At 34.2% G+C, this 22,369-nt stretch overlaps 1 protein-coding gene across 2 annotated transcripts; it reads left to right on the top strand.

Moving 5' to 3' along the window:
- Positions 1 to 759: 759 nt before the first annotated feature.
- LOC106070450 (MMS19 nucleotide excision repair protein homolog) lies at positions 760 to 20,113 on the top strand. Of its 2 annotated transcripts, none has more exons than XM_056018448.1 (26): positions 760 to 915; positions 2,418 to 2,466; positions 2,825 to 2,928; positions 3,376 to 3,461; positions 3,964 to 4,111; positions 4,229 to 4,354; positions 4,614 to 4,675; positions 4,952 to 5,113; positions 5,673 to 5,747; positions 6,006 to 6,101; positions 7,011 to 7,056; positions 9,558 to 9,712; positions 10,477 to 10,552; positions 11,274 to 11,487; positions 11,603 to 11,700; positions 11,917 to 12,021; positions 13,508 to 13,739; positions 14,359 to 14,461; positions 15,512 to 15,583; positions 15,679 to 15,805; positions 16,327 to 16,493; positions 16,976 to 17,165; positions 17,367 to 17,449; positions 18,704 to 18,868; positions 19,043 to 19,203; positions 19,905 to 20,113. In XM_056018448.1, the coding sequence occupies exons 1-26, from the start codon at positions 837 to 839 to the stop codon at positions 19,930 to 19,932; spliced, it is 3,009 nt and encodes a 1,002-aa protein (XP_055874423.1). In that variant the 5' UTR covers positions 760 to 836; the 3' UTR covers positions 19,933 to 20,113. The 2 variants fall into 2 exon arrangements, with proteins under 2 accessions (XP_055874423.1, XP_055874422.1); XM_056018447.1 differs by having other exon boundaries at positions 11,914 to 12,021.
- The last annotated feature ends 2,256 nt before the right edge of the window (positions 20,114 to 22,369 follow it).

Raw genomic sequence — 22,369 nt, 5'->3', positions numbered from 1 at the left:
TTACTAGTCTTCTGCTCTTGATCAATCAACCAAGGGGATAATAACAACTGACCTCACAGACACCTTCAAGGCCCTTAACATCTTCGTTGCCTGTCAGAGGGCGGTACTGCTGCAGACCTGCCATATCACCAGAAAATTCCTCAGTGGAAACTGTTAAAGGGACTACGATGAATTTTGTTTCTCTTCAGCAGCGCCAGAGAATGACTACTCGTTCATTTCTAACATAATAATAATAATAATAATAATAAGGCTTGTTTTCGAGTCCGAAGATTAGTGAGGAAGGCAGTATCTTCCGTGGCTAGGCAGCCCCAGCTGTGACCTACATATTTTGCCACAACCAGGGCAAGCATAACCATTGTCCGCAAGTGGTCGATTTAGATTTTCTTTTTGACGTCTGCGTCTGTCCTGAGGAGCGGATTTTCTTTAGGTCTCAAATGTGTATCCCGCAGCCTTTGTGAGTGACCTCCAGTTGTCTCGTTCTGAGGCTGCACGCAACCAGGTGCTCTCTCTTCTATGTCAGCTAAGGCAAGTTGGTGCCTAAGCTGGTATTTGAAGCGTTTCCGTGGAGCACCTCTATAATGTCAACCACCTTTTAGCTCACCAAAAAAAAGACTGCATTTGGCATAGTTCGTCCCCCATACGGGATACGTGCCCTGCGGCCCTGCCTAGCGTAACTGTCGAACCATAAGAAGTTCCTCTATAACTCTATACTGTCCAACCGGTGTTCGCTAGGACATCGCTGTTTGTAGTGCTGTCTTGCCTATATAGGTCTGTGAGTTTAGCCTATTTGTCGTTCCGATGTTCGAATCCTACTTTTGTAGTCTTTTGATGTCAATATGGCAGCCTCCATGGATATTGTTATCCAGAAATATTTCGCTGAAAATTCTGAAGAAGCAGCAAAGGAGTTAGCAAAAGGCGAATACATTTTAACACTTTATCAAGTTTTTGTTTTGCATATAATTCTATTGACATTTACTAAACTATCTTACTCTTAATTTAGACTAGTGACTAGTCACTTATTAAGTTATTAGTGAATTAGTGTCACTTACTTCACTTAGACTTACTCAACTTACTGCTGAGAACTTACTCACTTAGACTTAGACTTAGTCATAGTCACACTTAGTGTCACTTACTTGACTTACTACTTAGTCATATCATAGTCGACTTAGACTTCACTTAGACTTAGCCAGACTTAGACTTAGGTCTTAGATCTCTAGTCAGTCTAGACTAGTCTAGTGTCGTAGTGACTCTAGACTCTAGACTAGACTCTAGTCTAGTCTAAGCTAGTTGAGTCTAGTCAGTCAAGTCTTAGGTCTAGTGACACTCTAGTGAGTCAAGTCTAGTGACACTCTAGTCTAGCCACTAGGCACTACTCACTGATTCTAGTAAATAATTTTATTTTAATTAATTTCTACTGTAGAGTCACAGTCACGTCTACTGACTCAAGTGAAGTCTAGATGATAGATCTAGATCTAGTGTCTTTTCTAGGTCTAGCTAGTACTCTTCTAATTCTAGGACATCACATCATCAGTATCATTACTATCATGACTATGATTATCATCACATGTGACATAGTACATAACCATAGCCTCAGGCTATATAGAATCTATATAATTTCAAGATAAATCCCAACTACAGTCTAATTAACAAATCACCTTCTGATAACAAGAGAACTTTACGAGGCTCCTATTCTAGAATAAAATCTCTTAAAGGTGGCAAGGCGCCTGGAATTGATTTCACATACCATCAGAAATTTTAAAACACAGTGGCTCACATATAACTAACTGTTTTAGGACAATCTGCAAGAAAATATTGGACGAAAAAACATGACCAAAAGAATGGACCAATTCATTAATTATTCCACTGCCCAAGAAAGGAAACTTGAGACAGTGCCAAGACTATAGAACAATAAGTCTGATCAGTCCCCAAAACTGGTTTTCCTGCTTGATTCATTCCATTCTCTAAAAATGGCACTTGGGAAGACAATTAAAACAATCCACCTATGATATAAAATCAATATACGGTGTATGCCCTCTAGAAATATCACAGAATTAGTCATTTGATAATTTATAGTATGCAATACATTATTAAAGACTTTTTAATGTTATAATCTAACACAAAATATGACCACTGCAAATGTGCAACAGATCAACTGGATATTATTAGAAGTATATTATGTATATATAGTCAGTCAGTATAGTTTATTATTTATAACTATGAACTATAGAATTAAAAGCAATATATGGATTTATGCTGACTGGTACTACTAGTCTATACAGTTATTTTATCTTCGCATATATGTTAGAACATGTACTGAATTTGATACTATACACCTTAGATAGAATGAGCTAAACAAGCATATATATAAAATGACGTTAAAACTTATAATAGAATATTATTTGTTTCTTTTTTTACAGATCTTAATAAAAACAGTGACAGGTTTTTAGCATTTATAGAACAGCTAGAGTAAGTCTCATTTTTGTTCTTATTTCATTGTATCGGATCTTATTGTAAAAATTGAGACCATAAAATAATTTTAATATTATATTTCATGTATTTAAGAGGGCTTATGTTTAATGTAAAATTCAAAGCCAATAGAAGCTTAGAATGATAATCTCTAAAATGAATTGCATTTATACTTTAAGATATTTTTTGTACTATGGTATTGCAATTAAATCAGAACTAATTTTAATTTTAAGAAACAATAATTGAGGAACAGTTAAAGATGGGAAAACAGATCCTAACAATTTACTTTTAGATCCTTTTTTAAATCAGACTTAGTCATTGGTAATAATGTCAAATCTTTAAATCTTTTCAAATCTAGATCACATCTAACCAGCACTGATAATGTAACTAGAGGCAGAGCAACACAGTTTATAGGAGATGTGCTGGAACTTTTACCAGTGGCCTTCCTTACCACTGAACAAAGTAAGAGACTATGTTTGTGTGAGAGCAATCATTACAGAAGGCCTCAACAATGGCCTGGGACATTGCAGCCTGTGGGCAGTTTAGACTAATAGCTTGTTGCCATGTTGCGATTCTGCCACTATAACCTGTGACTGCCCACATGTTGCTGGTCAATGCTCAGGTCATCTTTAAAAATGTGTCTTGGCTTGTGTGGTGTGTGCCACAGTTCTGTTGATTTAAAAACATTGCATTTTTACTTTCATTTGTTTAGATCATTGAAAGTTAAGAATCTTCATTGTAGAGAACAATTTTTGTTAAAACAAACATTTTTTGTGTGGTTTAGTCACCTTAGTTCTAATTAATAAATATTTGCTCAGTATATTATAAGTTATATCTAAACTCTGTTTTTAGTTCCTAATAACTAACATAAAACAGTGCAATGGAAAACCAGATTCTTTTTATTTTCAGCTGAAGTAGTAGCCAGATTTTTGCTTGCTAAACTATGTGACACTCATTCAGTTCAGCCTCATGCTCTCAAGTCTCTGGCAGTGTTGGTATGAATATAGCACTATATATAAGTTATGAAAATATTGTTGATGGTCTATTTTGTTGATGATTATATATGTTAATGGTGCATCCGAGTTCTTAGAAGACACAACAACAGAATGAATAAAGAATATACTTGATAACGCAGGCTGATAACTTCAACAATTTAATGAACAATAAAAAGTGCACAGTCCTCTGTTGTCGCTAGCCTAGCGTCGTCCTCTCAGGTGTATTGTCTTTTACTCTTCTAGTTCGTAATCCTACTCTTTTATTACTTGTCACATCACTTAGGAAAAACCCGATTAACCTCAACTTCTACGCATCTTGTTTCATTACAATATTCTTTTTCAATTATGCACTAAATAAATTCATATATTAAGGAATAATAATTTTATATTATATGCAGAAACTGTACAAATTTTGGGAATAGAGCTTCATTTAATATTAATGTAATGCTGACTTTCAATTACATTTAAACTTCTATTAATTGTAACTACACATTTCATCTAGACCAATCGCTGTAAATTATTGCCCAATGGACTGCCAGAGGATATATGCCGTACAATATTCAGGGAGATCCAAAATCAGACACTTTCTCACTCTGATAGAAGATCCACTTATAGCATTTTCCAGAACTTATTAGGCTATTCTAATAAAGGTAAAAAAAAAATTATATTTTTACTTATAAAACTTTAAAACTTTTAAAATTTAAAACCTAGTTCATTTACTGAAAATTGACCAGTTATACATAGATTTAAACACAAATTTGTTTCAGCTGTCGAACAAATGGGCGGAGATTTTGTGATAGGATTTATTCAACAGATGGACGCAGAGAAAGATCCTAGAAATCTTCTCATTTGTTTTAACATTGCTCACTACGTTAGCTCACGTATGCCTTTAGGTACGTCATTTTCATCATTTTTTTTTTAGTATCAAATTTTTTAACTTTGCATCCAAGTTCTTATTAGTGGTTTGATTCTTCATTTAGCAGTAGAATATTTGTCTGTAAATTTTACCTAATATATTTTCAAAAATATATATATGAATATATGCAGAGTATTGTGATGCAGAGTATTGTGATGGATTAATAAAATCATTTAAAATTAAACACAAAATTAGAACATAATGATACTTCATTTAAAAGAAATTATTTTTCTTAGGTCCATTCACAGAAGAAATGTTTGAAGTTCTTGGATGCTATTTCCCAATTGATTTTGTGCCAGTAAGGACTTCAGCTTATATTGTTATGTTCACCATTGGAAGCTACAATATGTTTCTTAATCATGATAAGAAAAAAACTGAATCAAGCTACAACTAACTCATCACAGTATTAAAACACTCAATTTTAGTCTAGATTTTTAGAATGGAATCTTAAGTTTTTTTCATAGATATGTATAATACTAGTCTTTGCAGTATATCATAGGCAGTACTTCAGTTGAGTATTTTTACTTATTTTTGCATACTTAATTGAGATATTCATATTTTAATTTGCCACTAGTCTCCCAACGACCCACAATGCATATCAAAAGAGGAACTTGTGAGCGGATTGCGTAAATGTCTGGCAGCCACTGCTGACTTTGCAGAATACAGTCTTCCACTTTTCTTAGAAAAGATGACCTCTGACCTGCAGGAAGCTAGAAAAGAGGCCATGCTTACTTTGGTATGTTAAATATTTATTGTTAGAAACATTTATACTGGAAATTGTGTTTCTTCCATGGTATTGATTCTAATTCTGCCATTTGCATGCATTAATGTCTATTTAACATCAAACTTAGCGCTAGAGCTAAATTTATCCTAAGATCTGATGTTAGTTTGGGGGCATGGTGCTAGAGTGGTAAAGCACTTGGCTTCCAAACCAGTTGAGGGCATGGGGGTCCTGAGTTTGAATTTCAGTGAAGACTGAGATATGAACCACAAGATTTTTTTAATGCCCCTGAGTCCACCTAATTCTAATAGGTACTTGATATAAGTTGGGGAAGTAAAGGCGGTTGGTCATTGTACTGTTGGTTATAGAAACATGAGCTTTAAATAATACTCCCCCATATATCACCAGGTCTGAAAGGGTTACCTTTACCATGTTTTTTCATTTCATCATCTCGGCAGTGAGACTACTTTAAATAGTTGTAGACAGTGTTCAAACTAAATAAAATTTTCTGCGTTTTTGCTTTGTAATTACTTGACTTAACATTAATTTATGTTTTCAATTTGTTGTCTCACAGATTGCTTGTGCACCTGTCTATCGAGGCCGTTTAACTGCATATTTAGGGTCCCTCACCTCTACTCTAAAACGAGAGGTATTTTATCTGTTCTTGTTTTCTCTCTTAGCATAAGCTAGTCAACTATTTACCATCTAGATGTGTATATTTAGTTTTCAATATATTCTCTAACAGTACATATCATTCTCTGTTAGCCCTTAGGAGAACTGGTTAATCTTTATGCTAAAAAAAAAACTTGACATTAAATTTACTGGAAACAAACGTAGGAATAGATCATCATTTTGTTCCCGCTGCACAGTTTTTACCTTCATTTTTTGTTTTCTTGTATTTATTTAGATTTTGATGAACATATCGAATGACTTGGTGAGTGCAGCCAGGCAATGTATTCAAGCTGTCTATTCAGCCATCTCACCTGACGAGCTTGTTGAAAATGTAAGCAGATTAGTTTATAGGAAAAAGATTTTACAATAGAATCGCTTGATGCATTTATTAAACTGTTTAATTAAAGCTTATAGAAACAGATAAGCTTTACATCATCTGCATTCAAAGATCGTAAGGTGAAAAGGGGTACCTTTTTTTGTACACAAACTATGTAGCTATTTAAATAAATTCTACAAATATATAAATAGATGGTGCTCCTATGTATTGGAGTGATAAATATATATAAGAATATTATTTTAATAGTATAAATAACTGCCAGACACAAAGTAAATGCCACTCACTATGGTAGTATTAATTGTATTATACAATTGTATAATTGTATTGTTAAATGTTTCTCTTTAATGATCTTAACTGTAAATAAAATCTTTTTTATGCTGGAACATTTAATTACTTTTAAAATAATGTATATTGCTGGGTTCAAAAGATGAAATTTTTGTCAAATTTTGTATGTATTTATTTGACAATTTCATTGTTAAGATTTTGATAGTACATATATTGTATGGCAAATAAATGAATAATGCATACCTATTACATATATAAAGGCTGCACTAAGTTTTTAACAAGTAAAAATGGGGAATTAAATATAGGGAAATAAGGGACAGCACTTACCATGGCACAAACCATGTACACTTTGATTCTCTCATTAAAGATGTGGTCCCTTTATAAATATTATAGATATTCATTATTCATGTTTTTGTTCTGAAGGAGACATGATAGGCTTTTCTTATAGGAAAGTTTTAAAAACTGCTACTAGTGCACCAATACAACCTAACACATTAAGACTGTAACTGTAAACAATGCATCCTTCCCTGGTAGGAACTAGTAGGTTAAATAGTTTTTCCATAAGCTTTATCTAATCTTTCATGTATGTTTATTGACTTGAAGAATCATATTTTTCAGAGTATGAATGACACATTGTCTGCTTCTATAGTAGAGCTGTATCAAGGTAATGTACTTTTATTTTTACTATAAGATTTGCTGGTAGTAGCAATGCTATTGCTATTATTTATGTAATACCTATGTAGAAAATTTAAAGAAACTAATGCAGAAAGAGTTTACAAAAAGTATATAAAAATTAAAGACTTAACCCAAAAAGTAAGCAGACAGCTGCAGAGTGAATACATAAGCAATGAAATATCTAAAGATAACAACAAAAACCTATGGTCATACATTAAGTCTAAGAAAATGGAAACAACAGGCATAGCGCCATTAAAAGATGAACATAACATAATACATAATGATAATGAAACTAAAGCAAACATCCTAAACAAATACTTTGCATCAGCATTCTCAGCCCCAGGAGACAAAGACATATTACTGAATTTGAACCAAGTAGACAACATAGAAGATATAGTAGTACAAGAAAATGGAATTCAAAAACTATTAGCCAACACCAAACCAAATAAAGCGTCTGGACCTGATGGTATTCCAGCTAGATTACTCAAAGAACTAAGCAATGAGCTAGCCCCAGTGTTCAAAATACTCTTCCAGGCTTCACTTAACCAGGGCAGAATACCAAAGGACTGGAAAGAAGCTAATGTCACCCCCCTATTTAAAAAAGGAGAAAAATCTGACCCAGGAAACTACAGACCAGTATCACTTACCAGCATCACATGTAAAATCCTAGAACACATAATATGTAGCAACATCATAAACCACTTAGACAAACATAATGTCCTCACATCATACCAACATGGCTTTAGGAAATATAGATCATGTGAAACACAACTAATAGGACTAATTGATGATTTTTCAAAAGGTTTAGATAATAGTGAACAAATAGATGCTATCTTACTAGAACAGTCTTGGGTCCACTACTATTTTTAATTTACATAAATGATTTACCAAATTGCATTACTTCAGGAACAAAAGTCAGATTATTTGCAGACGATTGCATAATATATAGAACAATAAAAACAACACAAGACACAGATATTTTACAAAGAGAATTAGATGAATTACAGAAATGGGAATCAAATTGGAGCATGTCTTTCCACCCAGAAAAATGTCAGTTGTTAAGAGTAACAAAAAAACTAAAACAAATTAATTCCACTTATCTTATTCATGGCAAACCAGTAACACAGACTAAAAACGCAAAATACCTAGGTGTTATAATAAATGAAAAACTATAATGGAATCCACACATTGATGAAACTACAAAAAAATCAAACAAAGCATTAGGATTTATTAAAAGAAATTTCTATAAATCAAATAAGAACATAAAACTAAAATGTGATTTAACCTTGGTTAGGCCAGTAATAGAATATGCATCCTCCGTTTGGGACCCCTCAACTCAAGAAAACATTAAGAAACTGGAACAGACACAAAATAGAGCAGTGCGATTCATAACAAACGAATATTCACATTTGACTAGAGTAACACCTTTAGTAAAATCACTAAATTTAGAAAGCCTTCAGGACAGAAGGCTCAAAAGTAAAGTAGCAATCATACATAAAACACTGAACCATAATCTTCAAATACAAAAACAAAATTTAATAAAATACTCTGAAAGACACAAAGATAAAGGCACATTCCTCGTCCCATATGCTAGGACAAATTTGTACAAATACTCCTTCTTCCCTAGTGCTATTAGAGCATGGAATGGGTTGCCTGAGCTAGCCAGGAAAACCAGTGATTTGGCTGAATTTAAGTCATTGGTTAATATGCATGACTAAATGCATGACGCGTAGGACGTAATCATCTTCTTTTTTGAAGTAACGTCTGTATTATATAAGATAAGAAGATAATATATAATTAATATAGAATGAAAGGCATGAAACAGGAAAGTGTAAGGTTGTAACTTTTAGTGCAAGCCTGGCCTCTGCCAATTTCATTTGCCTGTGTCTCTCAGTGACCTGGTTTGGTAGGTCAGTGAAGGTAGAAAATGCTACATTCTAGATGATGTCCAGTGAAGCTGCAGGTTGAGACCATAAAGAACCTAATAATATTCAAAGAAAGGGTCACTAATCATTATAGTTTCTAGAAACATCTTTATAAAACTATAAAACAAAGCAAAATTTGGGTGTTCATTGTCGTTCACTGTTGATTATTGTTAATCAGGTCATTCAATTTTTTTTTTATTGGTTAACCATATCAATACTTATACGGTTTACATGATTTTTACTCTGTAATTTATTGCATTGTTGGATTTATATTCATTCCTGTGAAGATTTAATCATTCAACTTAATTAACTAAGCACTGATCGCGTGTCAGCACATCGTTTTTATTTACAGCATTTGCATTACATTGAGAGATAAATAAATCCAATTTATACAAATATTTCCTCTCTCAAAACAACACATCACAGTAAATAAGTCAAATAAAGACCAGTTGGCATTACTAAAAGAGAATATTTGTAATTTGATTAATTAAATCTTATTTTATCAATTTTATGAACATTTCATATAAAAATAGAAGTGAACATTTTTCTGTCTTTTTTTTTTCAGATTCAGTGAAATATTTTGATGGTTCCGATACAAAAAAAAGCTGCTTGGCTTTCAGCATGTTTACATCTGTCGCTGCTGCGTCTGCTAAGGCTTTCTGCGTTGTGACGCCGCTGGTGCTGCCATCTTTACTTAGTCACTGTTCCCAGAGTTCTCAGGTTGGTTGGATATTTTTAGAGTTAACATTAATGTGCGACTTATTGTCATGTGTTTGAAGTTGGGGGGAAACTCAATTCCATGCATTGTTATTTCACGTGCATGTATTTATTTTAGCTGAAGGAGATGAAAGAAAGGATTAGTCATTCGGTGCTGGCCTTGTTTGTTTTACATAGTTTGGATGCTCCTTCAGTTGAAGATTTTTACATCCTAGTAGGATGTCGTGGAACAGGTGCAAGGTTCAGACCCGAGATGACAGAGCGCGCGCACGCACACACACATACATACATATATGTATATATATATATATATATATATATAGTTTGTCCATCATAATTCAATGATGACCACTTTGGTCATCCAGGGGGCTGGGGGCTTTGGACTGGGGTTTTGTGCACACATGCCACATAATCGGAAAGCCTCACTGGTTGTTTATCGGCTAACATTTGATTCAAATTTGAATTTATACACCAAAATAAATTCATAAAACAGCAATCATTTGTCAATTTTTGTTTTATTAAATTAAAAATTAGGCCAAGTGTTAACTAAGCTAGAAATTTACATGATTTTTTAAAGAGCTTTTTGTGGCCTTTGTAACTAGAAGAGACAGTTTAAAAGTTATTCAAAATTCTCTTTCTTTAACTCAAGAAGCTAACATGAAGGGTACAAATGATTTAAGCAATTTCATATTTGCTTTGTGATATTTAGAAATTCCAAATGTTTATGCAGAATTGAACTATTTCTTTTGTAAACATCTTCGCTACAGGTTTCTGATCAGTTACTTTATATGAAGGAGTTAAAAGATTTGGTGTCTTTAATACAACAGTTCAACTCATATAAAGGTTAGTGTCCATAGCATGGTTCTCAAACTTTGATGTCTGTGGCATTTTACGTCTTGAGAGACGATCTTTTCCCTTTGCAACTTCTTGTGTGACAAAAGAGGCCAATCCCTGATACACAGGTTGGGCATCCTGTAATCACCAGGCGCCATTGTACTTTCACCCTTCTTTCTACTACTGTTGTATATGGCATCTGCAGTCCGGGACCCTTCCTTAATGCTCGCTCTCCATGTGGATCTATCCAGTGCCAATTTTTCCCAGCTGCTAGTGTCAATTTTTAGAAGCTTCATGTGCAACTTTGCATACATCAGTATACCTTAGAAGTGGACGACCAGCAGCTCTGGCTCTCTTACTTTGATGTAACTCTTTCAGAATCTCTTAAACATTTGTCAGCCTGGAAAACCCACAGATTTGTATATTCTCTTTCAGTACCAATTTTATTAACTGAAAGAGCCAGTTCCGGCTCATATATAATCCTGAGTATGTGATATTAATGCAAGCTGGAAAGTCTTTAAATTTCATTTATGGATTACTGGGAGGGTTTTTTGTTGATATTCTGTGTCCCAAGCTCTGGCTTACAAGTGAAAACATTTTTTTTTATATTGCATTTTTTACCATTATTAATGGTATAAAAAAAATAAATATTGCAATAAATTATTTTCGCCATATTAGAATTATAAACAAATCACTTAAATATTATTGACCATTTAATTTTGTCTACCAGATGTTGTGCAAGTGATTAAAGATAACCACAATGCATTGCTAGAACTGTACGAAACAAAACTGAACCAAACAGATAATATTGATTTACAACTGAAGTCCATCGAAGGAATTACATTGTTGACTTCTCCTTCTTTATGTGATGCGATTGACAAGGCACAAGTCTTTGCCACAACGTTGCTACAGAAATCTCTTCACATTACCGATCCACTCTTAAGGTGTTTGTTAATGTCTATAATTTAACTTTGTTTGGTATGATTGATGGATTGGGGTATAGAAAATCAAAGTAATAATTGAAACTAAAGTTTTACTTTGTTTTGTCTATATTTCTAGAAAGTCAGTATTATCATCACTTCACAATCTTGTTCTACAAAGTCCGAGTCTTGGGCCTGATATTGTCAAGTCTTTAACTCAAGCATGTGATTCTGGAGGTAAGCCATTAGATACTAGATTAATAAATTTAATTGGTTGAAGACAATTAAATTAGAAACTATTAGGGAAAAAAAAAAACTGCTTTATCCTTACAAACGTTTTTGTGTCTGCTTCAATTGGTTGAAGACAATTAATTAGAAACTATTAGGGAAAAAAAAAAACTGCTTTACCCTTACAAACGTTTTTGTGTCTGCTTCAATTTATCTTCCCAGCAGCCATCAATCTTGTTTTTGATACATTGGTGCAGGTTGTGGTCAATAAGGATTTATTTCAAATAGTCAATGAATTTCTACTGCAAAGGTTATCCGAAGTTAAAACAGGTTTGTATTTTATAGAGTTGTATAGAGTTCTAAACTTCATATTATTATAACAAGTAAGTCATTGGTTTGTGAGTATTTTTCTTAGATTATGTTTTTCTCTTGTAAGTTATATTGAGTGTTTTATCTTTCATCTGTGGCATTTTACGCCTTGAGAGACGATCTTTTCCCTTTGCAACTTCTTGTTTGACTAAAGAGGCGAATCCCTTGATACACAGCTGCGATCGCAGGATGGGCATATCAGAGATGGAGTGACCTCTCCATTGCTGGGGGAAAGCCTGGGCGGTTATCTTTCATACTTTACTTTATAATATTTATCTTGGATTTACCCCTGAGTTTAGTGGGTCTTTTTTTTTTTTTTTTCATTGTTTTTTCTCGTTGTTTTAAGTACAAATCTGGGGCTTTTGGTTTCATGGTGGGATTGTGTCACAGTCTTAGTTGACATTGCATGATCTAAAGTTCACGTCATGTTAATAGTTTAAAAGACAAGTGGAATTCCTGATGTAGAAAACAGGAAGTAGAATGAATAAAGTTGACATTGAAGTCAGTCAGTCAAGTCAAGCAGACAAGTGAAGTCAAGTTAGAAGTCAAGTGTTATTCTTTGGACCGAGTGGTCAAGTATATTTTAGTCCGGGATGGACAGTAGCGACTTAGAAAAGTCTGTAGTAATTTCAGTTAGAAAGTAACTTGTGGGCAGTTGTTGCCAGTGGTCTTTTGAGACATGTATTAGTTAATCTATATTTCTACACAGTGTTGCCCGCTGAGATGCAGATGTGATTTGTTGTTAACGTATTGGATACTTTTGATACCGGTGTTATGCGGATAGGATTATTATTTCTTGACTTGTAGCACTAACAAGGAGTGCAGTATATTATTATTATTATAGTAAAGTAAACTTCATGTTGTCTGCTGAACGGACTTGAGTCAGTCGTATAGTGTTCGTCTTGTCACGTGTCTAAAGTACTTCAGGAAGTAAGAACTCAGTATTACACCATTCAACGTTCATTGACAGATTGTCCATGAAGAGGATAAAAACCTGGCCACCCAAGTGTGAAATCCGTTTTATGTTGGTGAGGAAACAATCCAACCGCCATCATTGGAAGGGGCGTTCCCCCGTAGTGTTAACTGGATATCTGTGTATATATGGGATGTTAGACCTTTGTCTTCATTTTGCCAGGAGCCAGCAAAAGAGATGTTTGATAACTATTCAAAATTATGTGACCTGAACTTAGAATGGTTTCCATCCATGGTGAAGAGTGGAGACTTGTCTTATCCTCATTTGTAATCACTGGAAGAAAGCATTTCCAGTATCTGGGGGGGTCTCATGGTGACTTTGCTTAAGCTTCAGCTTGATTAAAATTTGAATATTTATGATAATTTTCAACACAATTTGACTCGAAAGGATTAAAATTGTTTTAAATATTGTAACTGAAATATGAGTTTGCTTATTAGGGGTTTAGTTTTATTGTCTAGTTACTTTTCTATTTAGAGGATGTGTCCGATGCTTTGGAACGTATTAAGTCACTGGCACGACTCTTTGTCCAGATGAAGTCAGATGAACAATGTGTAGGTCTATTTCTACACACCACAGTCTTGCAACTCTTGCAGTCATCTGTTGCTAGCACGCTCCAGTGGACAGATGCCAGCAGAGAATGTTGTGCCTTGTATATGACAGAAATGAGAAACTTTTTCAAAACATTGAGTCAGTACTTAGAGAAAAGGTTTGTTCAGTAATGTCAAATGAAAACACTTTATCTTGCTAAACTTGTTATTTAGAATGATTTTCATTAAGAAAAATATATAATCTAATATATAAAGTAGAGTGTAAGGAGTATATATGTGGTTTTTGTCCGGCAGAGAAATAAGAACCGTTTGACCAATCGTGATAAAACTTGGCATAAATGTTCCTTCGATCTTGGCAGAGACTGTAGTGTATGTTTAATGTCCCTCCCATAACTGTAGGCCCTAAAAGATTTTTAAAAATAACTAAATTAATCTCTGTTACAGAATGAAACTTTTTAACAAATCGAGTAAGCCCGTTATCACACTATTTTATATCTGATATCAATATGTCGGCTAAACTGGTAAACTCACTAAAATTTGATTTTGTGGCTAAATAAAAAAGGAATGTAAAGGGAACATTCTCCTTGTTTGACATAGATGTAAACCCAATTCACAAGATCAGTAATACCCAAACTAAGGTCCGCATGCCGGGGGTCATATCCAACTACTACATAAATAAAGCAAAACTGAACAAGTCTTTTCTAAAACTGTCAACTATTCTGGTACTGTAACAGTCGAGATGAATACATTTTTGTTGAAATCTTATCTTCTTTCCAGTGACATCATATCAATGTGGAACAGATTGACTCAACTCATGTTAGAGAGTAATACTACAAATATTGGCATAGTTGGTGATTTTCCTACACTGAAACCTTTACAGGTAACAAATTTTGCATCTGACTTATGTAAGCCAAATTGAAACATGAAAGATTTACTATTGCAAGGATGAACCACTGTATAGAGAAATTCAATAGGAAACCCTGCTGGACCCAAGTAAAACACTTGACATTTCAGCCACTAGACCTTCATCAGGTAGAAAAAAAAAAAATCAAAAGACCACACAAAATAGGATCTTGGTTAATAATAATAATATGTGTGTGGCATTTTACGTCTCTAGAGATCATCATTTCACTTTGAAACTTCCTGTGTGACTAAAGAGGCCAATCCGCAGCTGCGGTCACAGGCTGGACATCTGTAATCACCGGGTGCTGTTGCACTTTCACCCTTTCTACTTCTGGTGTGTATGCTATCCGCGATCCATTACCCTTTTTTAATGCTCGCTCTCCATGTGGATCTATCCAGTGCCACTTTTCCCAATTGTTAGTGTCGATTTTGAAGAGCTTCATGTTGCATTTGCATGCATCAGTATACCTTAAAAGTGGATGTTCAGCTACTCTCCTGCCTTCTATTAGATCACCATACAGAATGATAATAAGAATCATTGAATTGATGTAGAGCTGTTAACAAAGATAATGTAGACTTGAGGTGCTTTGAGATCATTACAGACATAAACTTGAGAGTTAAAATGGTAAACTAATCTAAAGAAGTTTAAAACAGCTAAGTGTTAATGTTCTTCCTGAATGTAGTCAAGCATTTGGTTTGTCTGAACTCAATGTATTTGATATTTTTTGTTATTGGCTAAAGAGGCAGAAAAGAAATGATCATCTGCTTGTATAATAAAAACATAGGAAGATATGCTTTAGACTAATGAATGGATGTGACCAAAAGGGGGGGTAGGGGACAGAATATTTATCTCCATTCTGATCAAGAATCAAAGCACATTTTTTTTGTGAGATGAAATATCTAGCGTTATTACTTAGGTCAACCAGTGTTTCCTGTACATTTTTTTTAATTTGAACATATTTAGTCCTATTTTGTTATGACAAAATAAAATGAAATCTATTTCCTGTTTCACTATCGCCTGTTCCAGCCTACTTCCCCATGGCAACATACAAGATTAATAACTTTGTTGGAAGGTTTTATAACAGGTGGAGATATACAGGTCAGTGATGCTTTCAGTTGTTGTTTTTTATTAAATAGTTTTATTTTATTTGTAGTAGATCTATCATACACTGACTTGAAATCTACTCTGTACAGGCCATGGTAGACCACAGGGAGACAATATTTGAATCAATGTTTATACTGTCACAAGAATGTGAAGATAGTTTCACCAGAGCATCTGCCTGCAGGTGTCTTGCTGTCATTTTTAACAAAGCTCCTATTGGTAATTAACTTTCATAGACAATATGCATCTATAGTGGGTTTTTTTATTTTGTTTGTGATAGTTTTGAAGTGGAAGATAATCTACTTACTAGCCCAAACCTCCCGCTGGATTATGGGGGATGGCAGCAGGCGGGGTATGAACCCTGGACCATCAAGACAACAAGGCAGCTATCCTTAAGCGTTTTTACATCCTACAATAGAATGGCCATAAATAAAAATGCTAAAATTCTAGAAATTCCTTTTTTGTGTTAGTCTATTTTATCTGTCACTGATTACCCACAGCTCGATAATTTAGACTATATTATTGGGGTTTTTTTTGGGGAGGGGGGGGGGGATTCTTAGTTGTAACTTTATTTTTAAGTAAGCTGTCTAATAAAGTAGCACTGAATACCTTATACTTGTCCTTTGCTTCAGAATCATTAAAGAAAGAATAAAGATAGTTAGTTTACTAATTTTGACATATTAATTAGCTTTATGGAGACATTTTTTACCTTTGACCTAAGTACAGTATTTATATTACAGGTGGAGAAATTCATTGGCTGCTAGAGCCTTTGTTGGAAAGGCTGAGACAAGCCTTGAGTCCTGACAGACCTTTAATGAATCGACTGAGGGCCTTAAATACCTGGCTTTGGTTGACAAAGGCTTCAGAGTGTCGAGGCCACTCTGCCACCAGCATATTATCTTCATATGTAAGAAATGTTTTAAAAAGGTCTTTATGTGCTGTGCTAATTGTATTATGTTAACTGTTTTTTTTTTTTTTTTTTGTTATTGTTGTTTTTACCATCATTCTCTACATTAGTGTTACAGATTCAAACATATTACTTTGCGAATGTTTGGTCCATCATAAAATATACTGGTTAAAACTTGTGTTACAAATGCCATTCATGCCACTGAGAGTGTACCACACCAAATATTTAGGGTGTAGAAAAGACAATGGTTGAATACTAATACTCTACTCCTGCCCCCATAGCCACACCTCCTAAAGTAAGCCAATTTACAATTTTGGAGTAGGAAGAAGAGGTGGTAGTTGAATATCACTATCCTGTACTCGGAGCCAGCTGTGTAACAATTGTATGCACTTAACTTTGGCCTCGATTCAATACTTTTTTCTTCTTTGTTTCATAACTCGACCACTTACCAATAATCAACTAGAGAAACTTTCTTTACACAGCTGTTTGCACTGTTAGATGACTCTGAGCTAGGACCGGATGTTGCCACTGGCCTGGCAATGATAGTCCAAGATATGGATGATGTCTTCTCACCTGCTCTCCGCTCTAATGTCACACCACTGTACAAACAACGATTCTTCAGCCTCAACATAAGAACGTTGTTGGAGGGTTATGAAAGAAATAAGGCAACAGGTAAAGTAAATGTCCTCTGGCTTCTTTTTAACTTTCTTAACTGTAAGCTTCAACTTATCTTTGCTACTTGTATTTAAATTTTAAAAAATGTATATCTTAATGAAAAGCTGAATTGTCTCTTGTTTCAAACTATTAAATTTAGTTATGGTTAATTTTTTATTTCATGTTGTGGAAATGCTAATGTATTGATAATATTTCCAGGAAGGCAAGAACATTTTCTGACCGCCATCTCCAGTGTAACATCATATCTTCCATTGCAAGTTTTGAAACCACATCTGGCCAAAGTAGTTATCTACATTTATAATGGGTTCTATGTTTGTTCTTTGTGTTAAATATTTTTGTAATCATTCATTGCAGACACCCCAAGATCCCAGAAATACAAATTTATAGAAAATCAAATAAATCCTGTCCTTTGAAAGAAATAAGCAACAAGATTTGTTGTTTCCCTTGTTCAGAACTTTGAATAACTTTGGTAGACACATTTTGAACTAAAAAAAAATATATATTAATTTAAATAACCCATTTAGTCATGATGACCCACAGAATACTACATGATTAAAAAATCAAAGAAAGCTCTAGAGTTTGATAAAGAAAGTTTATAAATTAAAAAATTACTCAAGACAATAAATTATAAATAAAATATTTAACCTTGGTTAGATCAATATTACAATATGCATCCTCATCCTCTGTTTGGGATTCTTGAAGAAAATATAGAGAAACTAGAACAGATGCAAACTAGAGCTGTGAGCTCAATAACAAATGAAAACATACCTTATATAATACAGACGTTACTTCAAAAAAGAAGATGATTACGTCCTTTGCGTTATGCATTCAGTCTTCTGTCCTGAAGGCTTTCTAAATTTAGTGATTTTACTAAAGGTGTTACTCTAGTCAATTGCTAATATTCGTTTGTTATGAATCTCACTGCTCTGTTTTGTGTCTGTTCCAGTTTCTTAATGTTTTCTTGAGTTGATTTTCTTGCATTTGATTAAAGTAACAACCATTAATCATTAAGTAAAATCAATTAGATTTGAAACACTGAATGACTAAAAGTAAAGTATCAATATAAATGTAATAATCTTCTTTGTTTGAAAATGTCTTATAAATTTTTAAATAAGTAAGACACTAAGATAGGCTGAAATGGAAAAGTATAATGTTAATCTGTTTTTACGAAGCCATTCAACCTATTATTGGATAAGAAAATTATGCCTAAGATTAGGACATAGTAGTTCTTCTTCATCATTCTCTCTCATAGTAGTGTTTCCAGAGAAACACATGGGAAAATGAGGATATACTTTTATCCAATTAAATATCTGCAAAAAAAAACATTTTCAAATAGCTTTTATTGAACATTATCATGGGTTAATAAACTTATAAAAAAACAAAGATATTCTTCATAATACCTTTTTTTCACTTTTATTGGCATTTAATTGAGAAGATCAAATTTATCAATTACGGTACCATGATAATCAGAGGACTATCGTTACATAAAACTTGTTTTGGTGACTTTAATAAAAAATTCTATCAATTTATTCCAGCTTGTTCCTATGCTGTTGCTTGGTTTGAAGCAAGATAATTCTAGCTTGAGCAATACCTTGACCTTAGTTAGCAGTGCAATACTTCATGCAACCGAGGAGGTAACTCCCAGTGTTGATGAGCTCACCAATCAGTTACTGGACTTGGCTCACACCCACAAAGCCATGGTAATCAGATTTAGTTTCATTTAGAAAGCAGACCTTTATGCTCACTCTTGTGGCAGTGTATTGAAAAATATTTTATTAATTGATATAGTTTAGTCTATTGATTATTTTCTTTGAAGGAATGTCTGTAATTTATAAGATAATTTATTCTCTTTTTTTTTTTCTTTGTGATAACAGAAAGTGAGAATATTAAGTTTACAGTGCTTGGAATCGATGACCTCTCTTCCTGTTCACAAGATATCCCCACTTCAAACCAAAGTTGTGAGTAACCTGGCAAGGTCTTTGGATGACAAGAAACGGTTGGTCAGAAAACAGGCTGTCAGTGCTCGGTGTGCTTGGTAAGAATTGCACATTCTTCTTCTTCTTCTAGCCAGCTCTTTTGAAGACTGGGCCAAGGAAAAATAGTGTGCTGTAGTCTTCAGTTATTCAGCACTAGACTTAAGTTGTTTTTTTACGCACTACAGTTAGTACATCACAGATTTTTAGACTTATCTGTATTTGTTTAAATCCGTAATAAAAAAATTAATTATTGCACTTTGAGCCTTTTTTATGTTTGTTAACAGCGCAGTATAAAGTAAATTATTATTATTAAGAGAGTATCCAACAGCATTCATATTTTCTTTTAGTTGCACGAGAAGAGGGCTGGGAGTATGGAAGAAGAAGAATTTTGTAGTTTCACTTTCATGTTCATGAATGGGAGATAGGATGATGAGTGGATCTCTTCTGAACTTTTTTTTTTTTTTCATTTCTAAAATGGTTTGGAATTGTTCACATAAAATAGTTACAATTAAATTACATTTAAGCAAATTTTGAGGAGCTAAAAAAAAAAACAACAAATACTGTAACTCAAAAAATAGTATTTTCATTGCCTAAGCTATTTTTAGATTTATTAATTAAATAAATTTTTTAAGCTGTTTTTTTAAAACTATAGGTAAAGTTATAAAGCTAATTACTTTTTAACAAATTATATGATATTCATTGTCTGCTATTAAATGAACTCTTTATCAAATGATTAGCATGTCTCGTTTTTATTTTTCAGGATTTCTTTGGGAAAGAGCAAGAAATAATTGAAACTACTTTTTATTTTGTATTTATTAGAAGCTCCTTTTCATTTCCATTGTATGCACACTGCTGTGTTCATCAGACTTTATAGATTTGACCTTTGGATATCCCAGCAATCAAAAGATATTATGTTCATGCTTTGAAATCTTATGCATTGGACTAGATTAAATAATTTACCAAACCAAATGTTTTGTGAGTTGTTTTTTTTTAATGAAATATTTTATTTTATTTTTAAAAAAGTAAAGTTCCTCTTTTATACCTTGTGGTCTGTAGGGCAGATGATGTAAAGGCCATCTGTTTCTGTGGCCTACGGTTATTGAGGATGTCATGTGGCCAGCACTATGACCATACGCCTTTACTTGAGGTCAGGGATGCAGAGGACAGTTGAGCGGCTAGGCCTGTTGGTGTAGTTTGTGAGGTAGAAACTAGAGAGGAAATAAAGTGCTGCAGATTACTATAAAATAAAGCTATTCGAGTTTGTTACTTTCATTAGATGTTTTGTGGTTCATTACAATAAGAAATTGTCACACTGTGACCTAGCTCGTATAGTTATTTCGGCCAATCAGCATCCAAAAAGTTTGACGATGACGTAGTCATTTTTTCCCCAATAGGCTACTGTGCATATAGCCTACATCGGGTGGCCGTGTGAAAATCCGTGTTTCATTGTAAAAACAAAACCAAAATATGCAGATGTATTTTTTTTTCATTAGAAAGTCGGATCTGCGAAAGTCAATGGACCACTGTAGCTCCTATCGTACACTTTGTTCTTATACCAAAGACTGAAGACAGTATTTTGTTTTCTTAGTAAGTTGTTCGGCACGAGAGCTACTGGGGGACAATTTAATTCGAACGAAAGCTGCTACGACTGGAAACGTTTTGGTAATAAAATTCAGCAGCACGAGGTTTCTGTAAATCACGTGAAAATGTTTGCAAAATATTAAAAAAAAATTCAGATGTTCCTTCAGAGTTGAAGATAATCTAATTTCTATTCCATATATCTTCCGCAAGACGACGGGGGATAGCAGCGGGCATGGTATGAACTGATTGGTCACACCCTTAGAAAAGATACCAGCAACAGAGCTAGGCAGGCCTTAGAGTGGAACCCCCAGGGAACAAGACGCAGAGGAAGACCAAAAAGAACATGTCGATGCAGTGTACTTGAAGCAGCAGAGAAGACCGGGAAGAGCTGGGACACCATCAAAAAGCTAGCAAGAGACCGTGGAGAGTGGCGTGTTTTTAGTCGAGGCCCTATGTTCCATGAGGAACTCAAAGGAGTGATGATGATGGTATGAACTCGGGAACATCGAGACGACCAAATACAGTCCAGCGCGCATACCGCATGGCCAGGCAGCCATCCATATTTATAAGTATGTGTCCGCTTGGTTGGATGATGCCCTGAGAATGTCCAATAATAGCGCAATGGATAACCTGATGATATAATTAATTAGAAAATTAATGACGCGTAGGACGTAATCATCTTCTTTTTGAAGTAGCTTCTGTATTATGTAAGATAAGAAAAACTGCGTTGTTGTGCAGTCTTAGCAAGAATTCTAGCGAGTGTTCAGTACTTTGCCAAAATAAACAACAAAACAAAAAAAAACAAAACAGAAACTTTATGGTCAGTTTTTAGGTTGAGATGCTTGAAAAATTCCACTCAACCATTGTAAGAACATCTTCGACTAATTCAAAACGCCGACGCTTATAACCAGTACCATGGATATAGGATTCAAAACGATTTTATGGACCTGATGGCATATTTTCCCGTCATCCTTGACTGCACGCTTGATGTTAGCCACAAAGAACACAAGCCTTCTACATAGCGTTTTGTGGACGTATCAGAAGGTATAAGGCGGAGAACACTTCGAATTTATGTAGTTAAAATGGCAATAGTACAGTACTTACGTCAGGTAATATGTTTTGTAACAAAAATAAGGCCTTCATCATTAGGGCGGACGATCCCATTAGCGTGACAAATGGTACGATATATATGGTCAACCCTTACGCTCGGGGTCCCGCATATAGGCCGATGACATTTGCCCAGGGCCCCTCGAGCACTGCTAAGGCAGCCTCTGAATTGGGACATTCAATTAGTATGCCAGCTCGTCCGTTTTTTTTTTTTTTGTTGAATTTATAGAAGAAAGAGATTTTAGGTCCCATTGTGGAAGTAGGCTACGCGTTATAATATGCTGTGTAAATGATTCAATTGTTAGTCCTATAATTATTTTCTAACTGGTATTTCTTTTTGAGGTGTAGAGCTTCCTGTATAATTATTATAAGAGATTTTAGGTCCCATTGTGGAAGTAGGCGAAGCGTTATCCAGTGTATATGATTCAATTGTTAGTCCTATAATTATTTTCTAACTGGTATTTCTTTTTGAGGTGTAGAGCTTCCTGTATAATTATTATAAGAGATTTTAGGTCCCATTGTGGAAGTAGGCGACGC

The sequence above is a fragment of the Biomphalaria glabrata genome, chromosome 1 (assembly GCF_947242115.1).
Source record: "Biomphalaria glabrata chromosome 1, xgBioGlab47.1, whole genome shotgun sequence".
In the NCBI taxonomy this organism is placed as follows: Eukaryota; Metazoa; Mollusca; class Gastropoda; family Planorbidae; genus Biomphalaria; species Biomphalaria glabrata.
This window is presented reverse-complemented; position numbering and strand designations above follow the sequence as displayed.